Here is a 23,324-nt window from a genome sequence, read left to right on the forward strand (position 1 = left end):
TCTTACTGGAGGATGTGATTCTCCATTCCTGCCAGGCGGTGGTGATGCATGTCTTTAATCCCATCACTTGGAAGGCAGGGGCAGGTGGATCTCAGTGAATTCAAGGTCAGCGTGATCTACAAAGGGAGTTCGAGGACAGCTAGGACTGTTCCACACAGAAACCCTGTCTCGAAAAACAAAAAAAAAACAACAAAAAAAAAGACGACGACGACGACTCACCATTCCCAGTGTGCCCAGTCGTGGATTGATCAAGATGATAGGAGCTCTCAGTTGCTACTATAGCTCCCTACCTCTCCCCCGCTACCCCGCAACTCCATCATTATAAATTCTAACCCTCTGACCGTAAGCTCAGTTATCCTTTCTCTTATAAGTTGCCTTGGTCACAGTATTCTCCTAGCAGTAGAACCCTAAGAAAGACAGTGGCCATGCATGGGAATTACTTTTGTACAGGTGTAGCAGGAGACATTCAGACAGGTGAGTCATTATTCCTAATATCCACAAGTGGCCATCATTGTAGCATAGTTTTTTTCCCATTACCTTTATTGGTGAGAAACACATCTCTTTCTGTAGGACGAAAAAAAAATCATGTGTCTCAGGGCTGCTGCATTTCTCAGACAACAGAGAAATTACACAATTGTGGTGAAGAGTCCATTTACCTTGGCCATTCCGATTAGATTTTTAGCCGTCCCATAGAAACAGAAACCCTCAAACACCAAGAGTGGATTTTTTTTTTTTTTTTGTACAATTGTTTATACAAATCAGGGGAAGTCTAGGAAACACCACACAACAATGGCACTTATGGATGCAGAACTTGACAACTAGAAAATAGCCTGGCTACCAACTTGAGTGAGAACTGAACACTTCCAAGGAAAGGAAGGCTATGGGCATATTTATTCTACTTGATCCATGGTATAAATTAGATCTGTGTAGGTAGGACATAAGAGCTCATGCTTGGAGCAAAACCCTCCTGAGTGTAAAGGCTGAAATCTGAATTGTAAAACTTTAAGGAAAAGGTAGACTCTCTATTGAAACTTGGCAAAGTGTTTTACCTGGACTATACACTTATCCACAACATGCTCATGTAACTTCTGGACATACAAAGTAGGCTCTCAACATCCAGTTAAACATGCTTTTAAGTGGAAGGTCATAGCCCCCTGTCACACCTGGGTACAGCTGTAGATGGGCTCTTTATGTTGATGAAGTACAGGTTAAGTTCTTCCTACCTGAAGGAAAGTTGGCAATCTAAATAATAAAAACACTGGTATGCATTCAAATCTTGCATAAATAATTTTTAAACAATTTATACAAAAATAGTTCTGCATAATGTAAGATGTAACAAAACCAACTAAACAAAATGTGTCAAGAGGGCTGCAAATGGTGTGTGTGGTCCACTCTGTTGACATTGGAAGCCTTGGCATTGCAAGGAACAGGGTGCCCCAAACAAACTACCAACAAAAACACTAAGCTCAGGCTTCTCAGAGGATTTCTCCAAAGCTCATCTTCTTTTCCAACTGGAATGTCTTCTAAAGGCCGCCTTAGAATGGTCCAGAAAGCAGTGCAGTTATGATGCAGGAGCAAAGGAAAACGTCTGGCTCACTCATCCCAAATGGGTGTTGAACGGCTTCTCCCTTGGCAAGACTTGAGAAACACAACTGTGTCCCGTGGTCTCTTGTTCCAATTCCAAAGGGAAACAGAAGCCCAATTGCTTTTGCAGTCTTCACCCCTCCCTGGCTGTGGCCCCCAACCCTCCATATTTACACCCTTGTCCTGAAACTAACTTAGTTTCTGCAGGAGTTTCTCTTCCACTTGCCCAAACTGAACACTCACAGACATTTCGGCTATGAACTGCTCACAGCCTTCCTTGGTGACTTGCTTGCAGTACCTCAGGTCAATATGACAGATATTTCCACAGCGTTTGAAGAAGGACAGGCACTGGTCAGTGACCTTATTGCAGTCTGCAGGGAAGAGAAAACCATATGAAGGAACAGAAGACACAGCCCAAGGCCCTGTAAATTCAGGGATCCAGTAGTAGAGATAGAACACAGCTAGATAATGTAGTCCAGTCCTTGATGTCCCCCAAATGGGAGGGATTTCACTTACCAATTGCAAAGCTTAATAATGTATTCTTGGAAAGTATTTGGAGTGTTTTGCCAGGCATGTGGAAATATGGTTCTATTTGCAACACTGTCTTCTCCCCCAAGCCCCGCAAAGTCAGACTATCAGGTAGAAATTACTTGTACTACAGTACAGGGCTGCCTCTTTCTGTATAGTTACATACAAGATCAGTGCATCTTACAAAAAGGGTCACAATGTGGGAGGGGCTTGTCTGATGGGAATACAGTTAGGTTTGCCTAAGTATTGTCTCCTTAACTGACTCTACTGTTCAGATAAATATCCTACTCAATATGGCTAGGTTGATGAGGTGTCCCTCAGGTCATCTTGGAAGCATTTTAAATTGGTGACACACAGCCCATAGGTGTTTTTTTTGTGGGGTTCCACCCTCCCCCAGTCTAATAAGGAATATCTCCAGGAAGCCATGCCAAAGACCAATATTCTAGAAAGGGCTGGAGAAAGGCTTTGTCCACCAAAAAGACAGAATTCACCATATCCTGTAGACAAAAATTGTACATTTTTAGAATTATTCTGTACTTTTCTTTAACCCTACTTTGTTTTAGAATTGAATCTATAATCAACTGGCTTAAATGTTAATCAGTGTCCAACTGAGATCAAGCAAGACACATGACTTCTAGGTGGATCATATGGATGAGAAAATGTTATCTTCCTGTCGGGGGTATTAATTTTGAAACTTTTGAATAAAAAATAGGGCCGGGGAAGGGCTTGAACTTGCCTCTACAGGATGTGCCTCCCATGGGAGGCATTGCCTTCCTGTGGGAGGGTGGTTTGGGGAGGGGGGCTGGGGGGGAGGCGGGAGGAGGGAAAAAGGGAATCTTTGGTTATGTTAAAAAGAAACCAGGGCCGGCTAATACTGTGCCTATCAAAGTGACAGTAATCTGCAGGCACTGACCGCGTACACACTGTCAGTCCAGCAAACAGGAGTCTCTTGGCAACACAAAGCCCTGAACATAGATACAGATGCTCACCAATTCTTGATGCGTAATTCAAGCTATGTGAGGATAACTCAATCTCACAAACATAGTAGGACTCCAAGCACTCTGCATAGACAGTCACAGGAAGTTGAGTAATGTGCTGAGCCACTGACATACGAACGAGGGTGGGAGAGACTGAAGGGGGCAGAACTCTGAGGACCCTGATAAAAAGATACTTCAAAATACCAAGCTCTTAATGTTGCCGCCGCTGTTTTTGAGACAGGGCCTCTCTATAGCCCCGCCTGGTCTGGAACTGAAGATGTGCATTCCCATACCTGGCTCTACTAATCTGCTTTATGAATCTTACTGCAAAAGTCAAAAATGCAAATGATGTACATATGCAATTACTTTAAAGCCATTCCTTTTATATAGTTTGATTCACTTTATAGAGAATAGAGGTTCTGCTGGTATAAAAAGCACTTTCCATACTCTTGTATTTTTCCCCCTCACTATGTCATGTGAAACCTAATATTGAACTGGGTCTTTTTCTTAGGTATTCAGTGTTTTGCCTGCATGTATGCCTGCAGGCCAGAAGAGGGAGCCAGATCTCACTACAGATGGTTGGGAGCCACCATGTGATTGCTGGGAATTGAACTCGGGACCTCTAGAAGAGCAGTCAGTGCTCTTAACCTCTGAGCCATCTCTCCAGCCCCCTTGAACTGGGTCTTTTTTGATATTAATTTATCCTCATTACCTTCAATCAAAGCTGGCTGGCTATAGGCTGTCAGGGATCATCCACTGGCAGGACAGTACCTGTCCGTGGAAGGTGTGAGGTACCAGTCTGTAAAGAAGTTTAGTGCACAAGAAGAATCAAGAGACTCGCATAGAAAGGTCCTTCCTTTCCAATTCTAGGTAGAGGGGTCTTTAAGCTCCAGGTGCAAGACTTTTTGTTGTTTAAACTAAGAGCTGAAAATGATTCACCAAAAAAGCAAGGGCTGCCTGCTCAAAAGTCAACTCAGCGAAGCAGCCATCTGGAAGCGCTAGCTAGTCTCACCGCTGGAAAAGGGAAGTTCAGACAAGCATGCGGACCTAATGGCCTCAAGACACAGCAGGGTGCCAGCTGGACAGCAAAGGCCTCTGGGTGACAGCTGCTTGTGAGAGGCCAGGGAGAGACAGGGGCTGTCGGGCTCCTCTGTCTAGATGTGAGGGACTGGCCCACCCCACCCCCAGCTGGAAGTGAGACAGACTAGAGGGAGGAGAGAACAGTGCGGAGCTTGAGGGGAGTGAGATGGAACTAACAGTGTATCTCTGTTAAAGGGAAAAGTTGTTAGAAGGGTCCATGTACACCCTAAAAGGGTTCCTAAGATGGTGGGCAAACGTAGGGTAGCCATTGTGTCCAGTGCGTTTACTCCCTAACCACATTTCCATGACAGTGAACTCACCTAGAGACCAACACAATTTTTTTTTTCCATAACAGGGAGACAAAGTACAATTACTGCAGGGAAATGTTCTTACCAAAACATGGTTAACTTAGTCAAATTTATGACCTTAACCTGGAGTTCATAGGAAACAAAAAATTGGTGGTGAACAAGCTAAATAATACCATGGAGTTTACTAACCTTGAATGGGAAACATTTTTTCTTTTTTGTTTGTTTCGTTTTTTTGTTTAGTTTTGTTTTTCGAGACAGGGTTTTTCTGTAGCTTTGTGCCTTTCCTGGATCTCACTCTGTAGACCAGGCTGGCCTCGAACTCACAAAGATTCGCCTGGCTCTGCCTCCCAAGTGCTGGGATTAAAGGTGTGCACCACTGCCTGGCCGGGAAACTTTTTAAGTAAATAGAATAAAAGGAATTAAAGACTTCTTAGAAGCCAGTATTACGAGTTTCTCTTGCCTTCTAAAGGTAGCTGGGGGTTCTGTTTGTGTTTGTGGTCTTGGGATAGAATCCAGGCAGGGACTTGTTAAATGTGATAAGCAAGTGCTTTATCACTGAGCTACATTCCTGGTCCCTTATCAAGGACTACTAATAACAGAACAGGGGCTGGTCAACATGGGGCCTCAAGTCACAGTGAAAAATGAAAAAAAAAAAAAAAAAAATACAGAATTGCCCTTTCCCCCCAATACTGGCAAAATTCCTGTCCTATTTATACTTAAAAGACCTTTGCACCTTAGGGGAACATCTGAGGGGCTAATTAGAATGAGGAAGGGCTCTTGGGAAGAAGGAGAAGTTATAAATATATATTTAGAAGCATCTTTTATGTCCGTTTTCTCGTCTTCAGTCTCACTGGAGAGTGAAAGAGTACTCTGGTTCTTTCCAACTCTTACTCTAGGTGTGACAGCAATACTGTAGTTGTGTAAGCACGATCCTCATCCTTAGAAAGATCTACGAGGTCTCTAGTTGTTATACAGATACACATATATATATATATGTATATGCTATGTTTACAATATAAAAATAGGGGCTGTGGGGATGGCTCAGTGGTTAAAAGGACCAGGGTTAGGTTCCCAGAACTCACAGCCATCTATAACACCAGTTTCAAGAGCTTTGACACCCTTTTTGACTTCTTCAGGCACCAGGTACACACAAGATACACATGTATGCAACACACATAAATCTAAAAAAGAATTCAAAATATGAAAATGGAAGAGAAATCTTATGCACGATAAATTAAAGATGGTTTTACTTGACTTTGGGTGGTGGTGGTGGTGGTTGAGATAGGGTTTCTCTGTGTAGTTTTGGTGCCTGTCCTGGACCTCGCTCTGTAGCCCAGGCTGGCCTCAAACTCACAGAGATCCGCCTGCCCATGCCTCCCAAGTACTGGGATTAAAGGCGTGCCCCACTACTGCCCGGCTACTTGGCTTTTTTTAACAGTAAAAATAATGAAAAAAATGGTACAGTTTTTTTTATATAAGCATAACTTTAAAGTTGATTTTAAAAAAGTAAAATTCTGAAAGTGAAGTATTTTAAGAGTCCAACTCTATCAAAACAACCAAAACCCTCTTTTACTTAAAACATTTTACAAAAGTTAGGGGGAAAAAAAAAAAATCAATTCACAGCCGGTGGTAGTGGCACACACCTGTAATCCCAGCACTCGGGAGGCAGAGCCAGGCGGATCTCTGAGTTTGAGGCCAGCCTAGTCTTTCAGAGTGAGATCCAGGAAAGGCTCCAAAATTACACAAAGAAACCCTGTCTTGAAAAACCAAAATGAAAAAGAAAAAAAAAAAATCCACAAAACCCAGCTCCTTTTCTAAATGATAGCAATAAAACAATTACAAGCCCATGCATAACAGCACCCAAAAAGAATAAATTCAAAGGAATGAGACTTGTCCACTGAAAATGGTAAAAACCACCAAAATAAATTAAAAGAGATGCAAATGGGAAAACATTCCAGGCTCACAGATTAGAAGACTTAAAATATATTAAGATATTACCACTGTCAAAGATGTGAAATCCACGTGGTGAAATCCAAGTGGTTTTGCAAAAATAGAAAAGCCCATCCTAAAATTTAGTAGTGGACTCCAAGTAGTCTGAAGAGTTTGAAGATTCGTTTAAAACTGTACAATAGTATTATGAAGCTAAAGCAGTCAAAATTGTGATGGTGACATAAGGCAAAAAGATAATTCTCATGCAATACATTTATATTAATGTACAACATGTAAATTATAATTATATATTGTATAATGAATTATCAAATATATTATAACCATGTAACAGAATTATAATTAATAATTATTTTTATTATTATTTTCTTGGAGACAGGGTCTCTCTACATAGCCCTGGCTGTCCTGAAACTCACTCTGTAGACCAGGTAGCCTCAAACTCACAGAGATCCTCCTACCTCTGCTTCCCAGGTACTAGAATTAATGGTGTGAGCCACCACACCACATCTGGCTGGTTAAAATAGTTTAAATGATTTAGAAACTATCTGTGTGTGTGGTGCACGTGTGGAGATCAGGACACTTGAGTCAGTTCTCTCATCCCATCGTGTGAAACCTGAGAAACTTGGGTCATGAGGCCTAGCAGTATGTGCCATCTTGTGGGCCTTCCAGTGATTTTTGACAAGGGTATCAAGTACATGTCAATGAGGAAATCATCTTTTCAACAAATGGTGCTGGGAAAACTAGATGACTACATGCAAAAGAAAGAAACTGCCACCACCACATAGCACATGTAAATAGAGGGGGAGAATCTTCATGACGCTAGATCTGGTAACTTTCGCTGACATCACACAGACACACACACAAATAACTGGAATGTTGGAGATTAAGCAATTAATTAAGAGTGTGTGTGTGTACTGCTCTTGCACAGGCCCTGGTGAATCACCACCTCCTGTAACTGCAGCTCAGGGGGCCCAACACACACACACACACACATACACACACACACACACACACACACACTCACACTCACTCTCTTTCACACACACACACACACTCTCTCACACACACACACACACACACACACACACACACATACACACACACAATTAGAGACAAGGACAACATAAAACAGAGAAAAGATTATTAATGGACAAAGCAGTGAATTTCACTTCCTGGTTCTGGGAGGTAGAAGCCAGGGGAGAAAACCTTTCATTTTCTGAAGCAACATGGCTTACAAACTAGGCTTTATATTCAACTATCATCAATAATGAGTGTACTCCACCCAACAAGAGACTGCTAAGGACAACGTGGAACCAAGGAAGGAAGGCATCCAAAACAGGAACAAGGATGGTGGGGAGGTCCCTGAAGAGCAGGCAGCCAATCAGATGAGAACAAGAATTCTGACAGAAATAGAAGGGGAAGAGAAGGGGTGGGAAAACAATCAAGAAAAAGGCATTGTCCTGTGGAAACAACTGAATGTGTGACTATTAAGTTTGTAAGGGATATTCAGTTTTGCTTAACAGTCTGCTTCAGAGCTAAACCAAGTCAAAAAGGCAATTATTAACTAGCAAAAGTCATGCAGGAAAGGAAGTGTACAAGATCATAAGGTCAATATTAGCAACTTGTGTTGTACAGACATACCTGAACAGACATGGCAGCTCATGCCCACGGTTTAATAATACATGGATGTAAAAACTGGACAAGAGATCAGGTCTAGGGTTTCCGCAAGGGGTAAGGATCAGAGAAAGGCCAGATCTGCCTGAGTACCTGATACATGTAGAATGAAATGCAGCCTCAAAAGCAACTGGGTGCCAGATCCTCCAGCCCCATGAACATGGCCATCATGTGGCACTTCAATTTATCATTAATTCAGTTATACTAATAGGAGATAAGCACAAAACAAGGAGAGACAGGGTACAGAGACATGGCTTAACTTTGTGTTTGTTTTGACATAGGTTCTCACTGTGCCCCAGGATGATCTTGAACTTGCAGTGTAGCAAAGGACTAAAATTTAGATCCTACTGTCTCAATCTTCTGGGTACTTTAGGCTATGATACATTCTCTTTAAAAAAAAAAAAAAAAAAAAAAAAAAGAATGGCAGTATATGGATACTGAGATGAAAAGATGATCTCAGTGTGTTGTAATGGAAAATTAAAATGTAGAGGGTCTATACAAACACTCCCACATATTTCCTGAACTGCACTGCACATCCATAACAACTAGAACATAGGAAAAGATTTACTATAATTAAGCGCTTAGAACCAGATGCCAACAGCTCTATCACCTTTCCAGTCTCAACTGAGTGAGCTTGGAGCTGGTATATGGTGGTGAAATCTCACTTCAGCACAGCTCTTTGCCTCTGTTAGTGGCACGATTCCTGCTACCAAACCTTCATAGTGAGGAGGAACAGCTTCTAAGGACCCTAGGCAGAGAATGACCCCAGACTGTCTACACCTCCTGTCCCATCTGGTGTGTGGCATAGATATGGATGTAGAGACAGGTAAACAATGAAATAATGGGAGTCCTAACAGCAGATCATAATGCAGTTGTGTTAAAATTTAATTTTAGTGAGGTGAGGGGATCCGTTTTTTTTTGTTGTTGTTGTTTTTTGAGACAGGGTTTCTCTGTAGTTTTCTTCCCTGTCCTGGATCTCACTCTGTAGCCCAGGCTGGCCTCGAACTCACAGAGATCCACCTGGCTCTGCCTCCCGAGTGCTGGGATTAAAGTTGTGCGCTACCACAGCCCGGCGAGGGGATCCATTTCTTAAAGAGCGACTTTCTCCCTTTATTTTGTCTCACATAAATGTAAAACAATTCCGATCCAGGCTATCGTAAGCTACCAGAAAACACTGTTAACTGAACGAAGGACAAATGGACTTGCCACTGTCCACCTTACTATATGTGTAACTGTGAAGGGGCTCCAAAACAGCTTGACCACACAGCAGCTATGACAGGCTTAGGGGCCTAGACACAGCTTCTGTGACAGGCTTGCTGTCAGGCAATACCCTGATCCAGGAAAAGCCTTAAGCTGATACCACCCAGGGGTGAGGAAGTACTTTACATCCCCAACATTCCAACCATTAAATAAGGTGGCCAGATGTCCCTGAGTCTAGCACACACCTATTTTTTGTGTTACAGATAGCCCTAGACAATTGTCAGCCAATCAGGGTCCTGGACCCTGGAAATCCCCTCACCCCAACCTCTGCTATGATAAAAATCCCACCATGCCTGGGCTCAGGACTCTCTGCTCTCACCGCTGTGCCAGACAGACAGAGAGAGAGAGACTAAGCTCAGAGCTTGAAATAAAGGCTCTTTGCTTTTACATGCGGGATTCGATCTCTGTGGTGGTCTTTTGGGGGTCCCTACGATCTGGGCATAACATAACCAAGCTCCAGAACTTTCAGAACCAACTCCAGCCACAGAACAATGGGAAAAAAGAGGGTTCTGCAGTGTGACAAAAACGAAGTGAACCATCTGTAGGATTTCATTTCCATCAGACTCCTTGATAGAAAGGTCGTAAGGGGCACACAGGCAGAATACAGTTTCTGCTAGTCCATTAGTCAACCCCTGTATTCAGTGGCTCCTGACTCCCAGCCCATGGCTGTTGCCCACATTCTGGCTGCAGGTATGAGCTTGTCTCTTACCACCTAGGAGATGTCCCTAGACTAGAGTTTGCATCAGGAACTACTGTTACATACTCTGACTGATGTTAGCTCTGTTTTTCGATAGGAATCACTACAATTTAATAGTAACTTTCTCTCTAGATCTGGTTGTCTCAGTCACTTGTATTTCCAAGCACTGTGACTAGTCAATAGCTTTTGTGTTTTATTTATTTATTTATTCAACCATTTATTTATTTATTTATTGAGACGGTTTTTCTCTGTGTAGCCTTGGTGTCCTAGAACTTGCTTTGCAGACCAGGCTGGCCTCGAACTTAGAGATCCACCTGCCTCTGTCTCCCAAGTGCTGGGATTAAAGGCGTGCACCACTGCCACCCAGCTAGACAGTAGTTCTTGATAAATATCCAGTGCCCAGCTGTCCCTCACATGCTGGGATTCCCACCTCACCTGATAGGTTGATCTCTGTCAGAGAGTCTCGGGTGGTAGTGCCGACTGCAGTGAGCAGGTTGATGGACTGATCAGTGACGTGGTTACAGTAACTGAGGTGGAGCTTGGAGAGCAGGGGCATATGGCGGATAATGAGCCGCAGGGAGGCATCTGTGATGTCCAGGCCAGCTAGGCGCAGTTCTACAATGTTCCGGAGCTTGCTCCGATTGTCCATCTGACCTGTTGGGGCAGATAGGAGAGAGGCAATCCATCAGCCTGAACAGAGAAATCAAGTTCTCCTGTTGATGTTCCGTGAAAAGGCGCCCTGCTAGGTGGGTACAATTCGATTTCATAGTCATGGAGCACACTCTACCCTAAGCCAGAATTTTATCGTTAACAATCCGACTTCAGAAACATGGGTGGAGGACTGGTCTTCAAGCTGTGGTTGGTAAGACTACATTTTATTCTAGCCCGCCGCCCTTGTCTGTTGTTTGTTGCTCACCGCATACATGTACCCTTTAAGCTTTGGCTGGGGTTGGGGGTGTCCCTGTGACCCAGGCAGCTGACCTAGGAACATACTATGCTTTGAGACCTCACTCAACCACCCTAATCCTGAAGCCTGAGGAGAAGATTAAAGCCAATGAAGATTAAGGTAACAAAGAAGCAGTCAGACTCTGAGACAGCCCCAGGACTGGAGACGGTATAAGCAGAGGAAAATTTGCCTTTTCTTAAAACACTCATACCCGGCTGCGTGGTGGTGGTGCACACCTTTAATCCAAGCACTCGGGAGACTGAGCCAGGCGGATCTCTGTGAGTTCGAGGCCAGCCTGGTCTACAGAACAAGATCCAGGACAGGCTCCAAAGCTACACAGAGAAACTTTGTCTCGGGGAAAAAACCAACAACAAAAGACAAAAAAACCCCACCCCACTCATACCCAAAGCAAGCTGAGACTTCTCCACCCCAAGTGTCCCAGCAGAGAGCAAAGCTGAAGACACACACACCACACGGGAGGAGGGCTGGGAGGGCATCTCAGTCACGCCACCTCCAGGAGACAGACAGACAGACAGACCCCTTAGGGTACAGCTCCAGCCTGGTAGCTCACCTGGCCTGTTGTCTGTGGGTGGGGACAGGAGGTCCCGCATCTGGGCATCCTTCAGTCCTTCTACCCACTGAACATCCAGGGTCCGGAGCAGTGGGCAGCTGGAGCTACAGAGGGCTGAGACGGCAATCCATGAGCAGCCTGACAGCACCAAGTCTCGGAGCCCTAGGAGATAACGAGAGAGTATGAGGCAAGTGATACAATCCAGGCCATCATGACTGCACATCTGGGATCCTTAACCAAAGCTTACCAGGCAACCGGTTGATGAGCCAACTCAGCTGCTTCTTGGAGATATTGGTCCAGCTGAGGTCAAGGGAGACAGGCTGTCGCCGGATGATGCCACTCAGCATCAGGGGCGTGATGGACTTGCAGTGGTTCAGGTCAATGCGGGTCCACAACCGCTTATCGCAGCACCTGAGAGCCAGGCCAGGCAGGGAACACACCATCATCGTTAGCAGCTCACCTGGAGAACCCGTGTGGCTATGGTAACTCTTCCTCACTTGCCATCGAGGAGAAAGTGCCTCTAAGATTCAGCCCTGCCCACATTTGGGCACCTCTGTTGATGGCCACACAGCTACATAGAAGATGCCAGCATGTACTCTCCATAAAATCTCCTAGGCCTTACCCCGGCTCCTAACAACCGCTGTGGAGGCCCTGGATCCTCCTACTCATGAGGGACGGTCAGAAACTCAGCTAAAACTAGAAGTCTAGAGAATGTCAGGCTGAAATTAGTGAGTACTGGTCACTGACACTCAACTTCAGCTGAATTTAGACAAGGAACTCCATGTGGTCCTTAGTTTTCCATATGCTATCCTCCTGAGACTGGCCCTCTGTGACAGGAAACTGATCTCTACAAGCAACTCAAGCAATATGTGCTGCCAGGACTACCCTGAGCCCCAACCTGAGCCCACTCACACAGGGCTGCCCCTCACCAGCGGTTCCAGGTCCTGCAGACCCGCATGCAGACACACAGGTCTTGGTGGCTGAGGTAGCTGAAGACTGCCATCCACACCTCCCTGTGCATGACATGGGCTGCTCCATCATCAAGGGGCAGCGAGTCAGGTGGGGGGCTGATGGGTGGCGGCCGGATCACATGACGCTCCATCTGGATGCACTTAGGTGGGGACGCAGAGGCTGGGGGCCGGGAGATAACACGAGGTGGGCTGCGCAGGCCAGGCCCCAGGGGGTGCCGCAGCTCCCGAGCGGTGCCGTTGAGCCCCTTGCTGAAGCGGTGGGGGCGCTCGCAGTGGCTTAGGGGCCTCTTTGGCTCCTCGTTCTCACTCTCGGGCTCTGACTTGATGGGCTGGTGGTTCTCATGGGCCAAGGTACTCTCTGTCTTTTGGATCTCGTGGTTGAGCTCCTTGCTTAGCTCTTTGCTCAGCTCCTTGTTGGGAAGCCGCCGTTTCCGGCGCATCTTCACCTTTTTCTTCTCTTCTGGGCCTTCAGCCCCTTCAGTGCTGGGCCCAGCGGTGGGTGAGCTGGAGCGTGAGTGGTCACTCTCCCGGGTCTTAGGAGGTGCCTCAGGCAGATCGTCCTCTGGTTCCTGCTTGAAGCGCCGAAGGGGTTTGTTGGCCAGTGCCAACCGATCCTCGGCGTTCTTCCAGGACCGCCGCTGCGGAGAGAAAGGGAGGGGTGAGGATGGGTGGCTTGTGATTAACCCATGCAGTTTAGGGTATCGCCCACCCCAGACTTCCCAAGCCTATCATGGAATATACAAGGGCCACCACGGTGTTGCCCACAGCTCTAACAGCAGGTACATGAGGGAGGGGAAGACGGTACCTTTTTCCTGAAAAGTTTGTCTTCTTTGCCAGGTTTTAGCTGTCACAGGGAATAAAGGACACAGAGTTTGCTCCTGGGCTGGAGGAACATGGTCCCCTTTACACCCCACCACACCGCGAGCCCAGTCTCTTCAGCAAGGGCTAGGACATCTTCCCACAAAGCCATGTCCGTCCCATCTGACTAAAGACAGCACAGTTCTGCCTGATGGTTTCCCAGAGAATGGTAGAAATAATAGAAGACAGTCAACTGTTCCCACCCAGCTGACCTCCCACCTGAGACAGACCAGAGATGGCAGTTGCCCATTAACACAGCTATGGCTAAGGGAGCCCAGAGCTGGAGCCCAGGCAGGAGGCATCCCTAGCCAAGCCCTGCCGGGAGCGTCTCCCGGCGCCACCTTGTGGCTACTAACGGTAAGTAAGGCCCATTAGCAGAGCAGGGCCACCAGGATCTTCCCAGCTGCCGCTTCCCCAACCAACCGCGGCTTCTCAACCTCAGAGAGCTTCTCAGGCCCGCTGCTGATCTGGGGCCGGGCTACAGGAGCATCTGTAGCAATGGACCAGGGGTTCTGGGGATTGCGGAGGGGAGGACAGCCTGGACTCGCAAGTCCCCAGGGCCTCGGGAGGGCGGGGCGTGGGAGCACCTGCTGCTGGAAGTAAGTGAGACTGGATCTCCACCAAGGGCTGAGACTGCTGCCTAGAGGGGGCCTCGGCGAGAAGTGAGAGGAACCGGGGGACGTTTGAAGCGTCGAGGCCTAAAGGGGGTGGGAAGAGGAGTGACTTCGCGGATTTTTCTCTTTCTTTTGGGCCAGGTCTCAGGATTTGGGTGACCTGCTCAGGGCAGCTCTTAAGAGGCCAGGATCCCGAGTTCTACCCATTCACCTTCCCTGGTCCCCACCCTCCACCCCACACCTAAGACCCCACACCACCCTTCTGCTGCCCACAGCCTCCCAGTTCGTACTCGCTTGCGTCCACTCAGCTCTTGGGGCTTCTCATATTTCCGCTTCCTCCTTAGGTGCACATCATCAGACTTTCGGCGTAGAATGCTATCTGCGGGCACCTTCTTGGGGTGCTCGTCTGACCTGCGTCGGGGAGGCTCTTCACACTCACTCCTCCGCTTGGCAGGCTCCTGCCCTTCCTTGTTGTCCCGGTTCATCTTCTGCTCCTTGAGCAGGGAGCCGGGCAGGTTGGAGGCATACTTAAAGCCAGGGCCACGCTTTTGCTTGTAGGCCAAAAAGAGAGAAGAACAATCCAACTATATATCTTTGAACTTGCTCTTCCTCTCCCAGCCCGCCACACCCCACCTGACTGACAACTGGGGACAGGCTGGTCCTGGCAAGGCCCAGCCTGTCCCTTTCTGCCAACCCAACCCAGCCAGTGACTGGAGCCCGCACTCACTTTCCCGGTCTTGCCAGCATGGTTACACTTTGGACACTCCCAGCAGTTGGGAAGCTCATCGTTGACCACACCCTCTGATTCCTTAATCTGAAAGGACAGGACAGGACTCAGTGGGTAGGGAGGGTGCGCAGAGGGTCCACAAGGATACAAGGTCTCTTCAAGGCCCCACCTGCCTCAGCATTCCCAACCCCTCTTCCCCCAAAGCCACGTCCATCTGTGTCTAGCCAAAAGGATCCACCACGTGGTTGTGTTATTTACCTTAGCTGAGCACAGGAGAAATAGTGGAGCAATAACTACCAGGAGAGGCTGGTTTCCAAAGCTATGGGTGGCACAGCACCCCATCAGGTGGGTATGATGAGGGAATAAGGGCCAAAACAAAGGCCCTCACCCTTGCAGCCCACGGATATGAATGTATTCTGGGATAGAGACGTGCCAGCATAGAATGGTTTCTTCCTTTCCAAGGTGGAACCAGCCACCTGAGCCAGGCAGACACGGAGGTCACCCAGAAGGAACCAGCCACCTGAGCCAGGCAGACACAGAGGTCACCCAGAAGGCAGTCCTGTCTTAGCATATCACAGGAACCGGTTCCTGGTGCAGAGGCGCAGTGGAGAAACCACCTATTGCTCAGGCCCCGCCCTCCCTGGCTGGGGCCCTTTCCTTCTAGAAGCCAGGAGTCAGGATCCTTGTATTCTGTCTCCTGAGATGCTGTGGATCCTGCTGTAGTTCTGAGGTACTGGGTGTTCAGAATGAACTTACTCACTTAGGCCACTACTCCAAACTGCCTTCTTGGGCTTATCACCTGACACAGAATACCCTAGAACTGAGAGTCCTTTAGGAATCCAGCATGCCACTGTCTATCCTTACCACATGAGCAGCAGTCTCTAGGGAGGGAACCTAGCTGCCACATCGTAAGCATCAGGCCCTGAAGCGGGGGTGGGGTGGGTGGGGGGTGGTTCAGGGCCCCTAGGGATGCTACCTTAAGGCATCCAGGGTGGATGATCTCGTTGCAGATGGAGCACTCCATGAGCATGAGGTTAAACTTGCCTTCCTCCTCTTCCACTGTGTCCTCCTTCCCTGCCTCGCCACACACAAGGCACACGGCGGTGTGGGGCAGCACTGGCTGAGGACCCAAGAACATTCAAGTCAGCAGGGAGTGAAGACAGACCCCACCGGAGACTGGCCTGTCAGGAGTCAGAAAGCTAGTCCAAGCGAATTGATTAATCTGTTTATATTCTATCAGGACCTCTATGTGCCAGGTACTCTATAAGAACTAAGAATAGAGCAATGAACAAGGCAGATCAAAACCTCTTACACCCCAAGCTTATCTTCTGGTAGGAGGAGGCAGACAACATGAAGAACATATTCTGTTTATGTTGACAAACTTAAATATACAGTCAGGCAAGGCTTCCCACTTGGAAAAGACCAGAAAGAAGTATGTCCACAGAGGGCTGAAGTTCATCTTACCATTGGTGTCAGGGCACAATCAACGGCCTTTGTTTCCAAGACCTCAAAAGAGGGATGTGGGGGTCATAATAAGAGCAAGACATAGGCCAGCCTGGTCTACAGAGTGAGATCCAGGACAGCCTCCAAAGCTACAGAGACACCCTGTCTCAAAAAACCAAAAAACCAAAAAACAAAAACAAAAACCCAGAGCAAGACATGATTGCCTTCTGCAGCAACAGTACAGAAGCATGGGTGGGTGAAACCGCTGGGGCCCTCAGTACTAGAGGCCAGGTCTTGCCATCTAGGCAACTAGTTACTCCAGGTGACATGCACACTGAAAAGATCACCAGTTCCACCAATAGTCTTTGATTATTAACTTCATGAAAACCTCAACCCTTGAACACACATCCTTTTCACACAGGAAGTATGCACAAAATACTTCCTCATGCTGAGGGACCGTTATTAAAGGAAAAGTACATGTGACTAACTTTTGAGCTCCACTGACCACCAGGTTCTCCACAGGACATCTTTAATTTTATTTTTGTCTCATCCATCCATCCATCCATCCATCCATCCATCCATCCATCCATCCATCCATCCATCTACCTACCTATCTACCTATCTATCTATCTATCTATCTATCTATCTATCTATCTATCTATCTACCTACCTACCTACCTACCTATCTGCCTGCCTACCTACTTACCTACCTTCCTACCTACGTACATCTACCCATCTATCTATCATCTGTCTGTCTGTCTAGAGTCGGTTTCACACTGTAGCCCAGGTTAACTGGAAACTCATGACCTACCTGCTTCAGCCTCCCCATTACTGGGACTACTGGTGTGAGCTACCATGTCTGGCTTAGAACAAAATTTTTATTTGAGAGAGTAGAAAAACCAGTAGCTGCTGTTGCATTTTCTTGAAGACTTAAAATGATCCTGTCATTTGCAAAAAGAAAACTGCCAATTGGTTGGTACAAGTTACAAAATTCAAGAATATAAAAGCAAATGAAGTTTTCCTTCATCTGGTAGTCTTTCCATGGCCAGGAACAGGTTAGGTTTTCTTATCAGAATGATGGTAATACTATCAAATGTGACTGTGTATCTGCGTAGGGTATGTTGCAAATTTGGGAAACTCAGTCTCAGTGGCCAGTGTTTAATGTTAGAACGTAACTCGAGGAGCAAGGGGAAGACAACTTTTAATGTCACAGCATAAAAAGTGGACTGATACAGTTTCAGATTCCATTTTGCAACTAACTAACTTTAAGAAACTGCTGAAGGGTGGTGGTGGCCCATGCCTTCAATCCCAGCTCTGGGGAGGCAGAGGCAGGAGGATTACTGAAAAGATCAGCCTGGTGTACAAAGCAAAGCTAGTTCAAGGACAGCCAAAGCTACAAAGAGAAACTCTGTCTCGAAAAACCAATAAACAAATAAAAAATAAATAAAAGAAGCTGCCACCTGTGGGATTCTGAAGGCTTGAAAGGATCCAGGCTTATGGGCAGAAGTCATTACCATGTTCCTCCCTTGCCCAACTATCTGTGGGAGGCTGGATTTCCTCATCTGCCATCCAAAATATCTAACAGGTGGTAGATAGAAGTAGATATGAAAATAAGCCAGATACAAGAGATTTATAGGAACATGACACAATGCCACTCTTTTCCCTTTCTAATTACTTTTAATTTTGAAAATATAGAATTGGCACTCATAAAAACATGTCATTTATGAACATGCTTACTTGTAAAATGAACTTAAAACATTTTTATGTCAATTGTAATTTCAAATATAGTACTAGTAAACAAATAACACAGATAAACAATAGTTTTCTGGGGTCCTTATAATTTCTTAAGACCATATATTTAGAGAATTGCTATACATGATGATAAAGAGTGAGGTCAGGGGCCAAGGCAGATCTTCAGCCTTCTCGTGCCAACTGGTGCCTAGTACACAGGGGAAGTACCATCAGTTTCAATTGCTCCACAAGGACCTTAACGTAAGCTGGGATACACAGATTCCAGAGAAGTTCGAAAGTCTTTGTGAGGCTGGGAATAGTGACAAACACCTTTATTCCCAGTACTCAGAGGCAGAAACAGAGGCAGGTGGGTTGCAATGAGTTGAGGCCAGCCAATGCTACACAGAGAGACCTTATCTCAAAAACAAACAAACAAACAGCAACCCACAATTTTAAGGAGCCTGACTGTGGAAACTGCTGGTTTTGAGAACACTGTCACCTAAACCTTGGCACAGCTGGAAGTGACCTGTGATTAGCACCTTTGTACAAGTAGAAAGACATGGGAAACCTGTGGGATGTGCCATCTTATCTCTGTAGAGCCTGACTAGGTGCCTCCTTGCACAGCCTTGTTAGCAGGGAGACTCTTTTGTCTCCTGCTTTCTCTGTCCCCACATAGCTTCCTAAACTGGCTAAACATTTTCCCCCAAAGACACTGCATTCTGTAGTCCAGTCTGCTTTGGCAACGGCTGCGTTCAGAACAGGCTGGCCGCACACTTCTGTCAATCCTGCCTCAGCCTCTCTGAGGGTTAGTCGTCTTCTACCTTTCCCTTTACCTGCCTGTGACCCACATGCCCCGCCCCTTTCCAGCCCTTCTTTTGATGTATGGTGTCTCCATCCTTCAGGCTCCCTGTCTCTTCTTACAGACACTCCCCTTGCCGCCCAAGTCCACCTCCATGCCAGGATCTCAGAGTAGCTTCACCTCTGGTGCCTCGGAATCAGTCTTCACCTCCGACCTTCCTCTTGCTTCTCTGGGCTGTTTGTTCCCACCACGCCTGCCCCTATCCTCTCGAAGCCATGGCCGAGCTCCTTGTTCTACATGCCCCGACCCACTCCCAGAATGACAATTTCCTGTGCAGTTTCCCTGACCTTGTTCCCCTCATCAGGTCCTTCCTGTCTTTTCTTGTCCTCCAAAACCCAGCTTTTGCTGCCTCTGATAAGACTGGAAGTTCTCCTTGGATTTCAGCGAGTTGTCTCTATTTTCCCGGACACCAAGGTGGCCGATGTCCCCTCATCCCACAACCTTCTTTCTGTCTGCTATTTCACAAAGGCTTTTTTTTTTCTCCTTCTTCTTTTTAAAAAAAAAACGACAGGTCTCTCTATACAGCTCTGGCTGGTCTTTAACTCTATGTAGAACAGACTGGCCTTGAACTCAGAGACTTGCCTGCCTCCTGAGTGCTAAGATTAATTAGAGTCATGATGTAGGTTCAACTCCCAGCAACTGTTTATTTGGTGGCTCACAACTACCTGTAACTCCAGTCTCAGGGGACCTGATAGCTGACACTGTGGCCTCTGTGGGCATCAGGCAGACAGAGTGGTGCACAGATATACACACAGGCAAAACACTCCTACAATGCATGCATATGCTGTGTACACATGCCGGCAAAATAGTCACACATCTAAAACAAAGTAAATAAATCTAAAAAAACCCACCCACTCCAAAAACAACATTTGCACTTGATTTTGAGAGATAATATACAGAATATATAAAGAATTTCTACAACTCATCAAAACAAAAGACAAAAAAATCCAACTGTAAGATGGGCGAAGAACTTGAAAGATATATAATGAAAAGGTGTTCAACATCAATCATCATTAGGGAAATACTTATTAAAGAAAATCATGTGGCCAAAGATACAGAGAAACGGAATCTCTGTACTTCTCATTCAATGTGAAATTATGTCACCACTATGGAAATCACTCAAAAACTAAAAACAGAATTATGATCCAACAGTTCCACTTCTGCCCACAGAGGCCAGATCTCAAAAAGGTGTTCCTGTTCACTTCAGCGTTACTCACAGGAGGCACGAGGCAGAAACCACTCAAATATCCACACTCAGAAGAAAAACCAAAAAAGGTATGATATACATTTAATGCAACATTATATATCTAATATTACTCAGCATTAACAAATTTCTGCGCCAGGTGTGGTGGCACACACCTATCACCCCGGCATGTGGGAGGCTGATGCAGGAGGACTGTAGAGTTTCATGCCAGTAGGGCCACAAAGCAACACCATGGCACAACAAACAAACCACATTTTAAATGAAAACAATTCTGTCACGCATGACAACTGTATCTTTGAGCATATTATGCTAGGTAAAATAAACTACTCATAAAATGACACTGTCCAATTACACACACACACACACACACACACACACACACACACACACACACGCTATCTACAGTGGTTAAACTCTTAGAAACTGAAAATGCCGTTGTTGTGGTTTCTAGGAAGTTGGCAAATGGCTGGAGTTTGGGTTTGGAAGATGGAAATGCCCTCTAGATCAGCAGCACAGACGTGCACAAAATTAGCACTGGTGTGCCATATGCTTACAAACAGCCAAGCTGGCAAATTTTAGGTTGTGTATTTTTCTTTTTTAACCACAAGTAACAAACAACAAGGCAGTGTGTGCACAGGGGCAAAGGGCGGGCGCCCAAGGGGTGGGCAGCGGCATTCTGGAAGAAAAAGCTCACTCACCCAATACCATGACGGACTTACGGACCAGTTCACCAGGGTGGAGGAATCTGGTTCCTCCAGCTAAGGCAGCTTTTCAGTGGGGTAGGAGGAAGACCTCTGGGCCCCCAGGGAGCAGCACCTCAGGGAAGGCAAAGTCTGAGAGTGTGTGGATGTGGAGGAAGGAACTAAAAAATTGAACCCCAGCACTGTGTCCAGTTGCCAAAGAAGTGTGAGGTGTCTGAAGGGGCTGGCCAAGCTCTCCATGGCCCCAGCTCCCCCATGCCATGTATCAGTCTTCCTTGTCTAGAACAAAACTGACCTTCCACCCAAACTTCTATCTATGAAGAAAGGACAGGAAGGAAGGACCCATAATCATATGAACTGGACCATAAATGTTGGCAACAGGGTCACAGTCAAGACAGGCTGCCCTGACCTCTTTAATAAGAGGGACTTCACCTGAACCCCTCATCCCACAAGGAGCTCCTCTAGGGCAGGACAGAGCAGCAAACTGGAAGCAGGGAGGGCCAGAGCCCTGCAGGAAGAGCCTACCCACGCCTCCTGCACACTCACCGCGATGCACTGCCGCATGATGCAGCTCTGCTTCATGCGTCCGGGGCCCCCAAACTTCTTCATGTCCTTGCAGAAGTGGCACTCTCCACACTCCGTCCGCAGGCAGGCCTCGCACTTGCGGCATCGCGTCCGGCGCCGGCGAGCTCCTGCTGTGGTTCGGTTGGCGGCCAACTTCACTGCTGAGGCCGGGCCCAGCTTACCCTTCGGCCGGCCCACCACCCGGTTCTGGTGGAGAATAGATAGAACAATGAGATGGGAGGCCCCAGGCTAGTCAAGCACCCAGGAGAGGGTGTCAGGTTGAGCTGTATACCCAAGCAAGAGATGCTTCAGTTGGCAACCTTGGCACCGCAGAGAGTGACCGACCATACTGAGTGAGGTGGGATTAAAGACAGTTAGGTTAAAGTCAGGTAAGCTCAAATTGTACGACAGGTAACCTTTTGAAAGGGGGAAACTTGGAGACAGACAGACATGTACATGGGAACAAATACAAAGACACAAGGAAAAGTACCATCTGACTGGCATCCTTCTGTAAGCCAAGAAATATCACAGACTACAGACCAACATCAGAAGCCAGAGGCAAGGAAGGATCCTCAACTTGAACCTCTGAAGCAAGCTTGGTCTCAGTCAGACTCTGGTCTCCAAAACTGTGAGTAAAGGCGGGTAGGTTTAAGCCCTCTACTAGCACAGCTTTAGGTAACTCAACTACTACAGGATGCTCCCTGGCCACAGACCTTTTAGACCCTGATGACTGGTCTGACCTCCTGCCCAGAGTTCAGGGACATTTCCTGGGAAAGGGGGCACACCAGGCCACTGTCTGCTTCTGATACCTGTTCTGAACACCAGTGCCCTCTCCTCCAAGCTTGGCTGAGAAACACATTGTAATAGGACCAGGGCACACACTTTGGGGGGAAGCTCAGTGACCCAGCACTCAGGAGAGTGTCTCGAGCTGGTTGTTCCTCTGAGACAAGGCACAGAAGAGCTGACATCACAGGGAGCTCATACAACGCTGTTTGGCCATCAGATAGATTCCTTGCCACCCAGATACCCAGGGAGAACTGGGCAGTACACCCTGAAGAGGGCCCTCTGACTTCAGAGACCCTCCCTAGCTGGGCTTCAAGTGTATTCTCCCTTATGACTTGGAAAAAAACAAAAACAAAAACAGATGAAATAAAAATAAAGCAGTACTCAACAGCTATAGTTCTTGCCTAGTCCCCAGTCCCAAAGCCTCCTGCAAACCCAGGATGCATGGTAGGCCTGCCAAGATAACTAGCGTGGGCCACTGTCTCCCAAGGCTCTGGACAGGAAGGACAGCATGGAAGACAGTACTGTCTAAAGCAGTGGTTCTAACCTGGGGGCCAAACAACCCTTTCACGGGGTCACCGAAGACCATCAGAAAACACAGATCTTTACATTCCGATTCATAACAGTAGGAAAATTACAGTTATGAAGTAGCAACAAAGTAATTTTATGGTTGGGGGGTCACAGCATGAGGAACTGTATTAAAGGGTCGGTCACAGCATCAGGAAGGTTGAGAACGGTCTAGAGCCCCCTTTGTAGCTTGAGTTTACTGGGACAAGTTTAGTCCCTCTGCTAGGGAGGGCACTGCTCATGTTGAAACCTATTAGCCTAACTGCCACCTAATGTTTAAAGTCACTCTTCAGGCAACTGCTTATCCTCAGTAAACTTCTGTAGTTTGTCATACTTGACTCCGCATAGAGACGCCTATCCCACAGGCCTGAAGAGCTTGCCAGCTTCCAGGGACCCCTTCCCATCACACACAACCTCCCTGACCTCAGGGGCTTTCTAGGACTCCTATCCACATTAGGAAGAAAAGGAGTCTACCTTTCTCCATGAACACAACCACATCATCAGTCACTAATTTTTCTCAAACACACTTTCCTAGCAGCCTGTAACATTCAAGGAAGTTACCAGGCCTCTACAGGCACAAGCGCCTAGAGAAAAGGACTGTAATACTCCTACTCTATCTGCTCTGAACCCCAATTGGCTTTTGCAGGGTTTCTGGCCCATGCACCCTCACCTCCCCTGTGATGGGAGTAACAAGGATGAGCAGGGCTCCAGTAAGAGGGCTACCCACCCA

General features: G+C 46.8%; 1 protein-coding gene across 15 annotated transcripts in view; it reads right to left on the minus strand.

The window, feature by feature from the left end:
- Nucleotides 1-518: 518 nt before the first annotated feature.
- The window catches only part of Kdm2b (lysine demethylase 2B), a 127,444-nt gene continuing 104,638 nt past the window's right edge, over nt 519-23,324 (minus strand). For 6 of the 15 annotated variants that reach the window (XM_037198700.1, XM_028885870.2, XM_028885865.2 and 3 more), the window contains 11 exons: nt 21,227-21,451; nt 15,719-15,862; nt 14,743-14,829; nt 14,306-14,575; nt 13,989-14,099; nt 13,349-13,387; nt 12,502-13,181; nt 11,820-11,983; nt 11,573-11,734; nt 10,491-10,709; nt 519-1,955 (listed from right to left, as the gene is read on the minus strand). In XM_037198700.1, the coding sequence (XP_037054595.1) occupies nt 1,774-1,955; nt 10,491-10,709; nt 11,573-11,734; nt 11,820-11,983; nt 12,502-13,181; nt 13,349-13,387; nt 13,989-14,099; nt 14,306-14,575; nt 14,743-14,829; nt 15,719-15,862; nt 21,227-21,451 (2,283 nt within the window). In that variant the 3' untranslated portion in view covers nt 519-1,773. Of the gene's footprint in view, nt 1,956-3,706; nt 3,889-10,490; nt 10,710-11,572; nt 11,735-11,819; nt 11,984-12,501; nt 13,182-13,348; nt 13,388-13,988; nt 14,100-14,305; nt 14,576-14,742; nt 14,830-15,718; nt 15,863-21,226; nt 21,452-23,324 lie in introns of those variants that run through there. The other 9 variants (XM_028885871.2, XM_028885866.2, XM_028885874.2 and 6 more) reach the window with 7 other exon arrangements.

This window comes from Peromyscus leucopus, chromosome 23 (genome assembly GCF_004664715.2).
Source record: "Peromyscus leucopus breed LL Stock chromosome 23, UCI_PerLeu_2.1, whole genome shotgun sequence".
NCBI lineage: Eukaryota > Metazoa > Chordata > Mammalia > Rodentia > Cricetidae > Peromyscus > Peromyscus leucopus.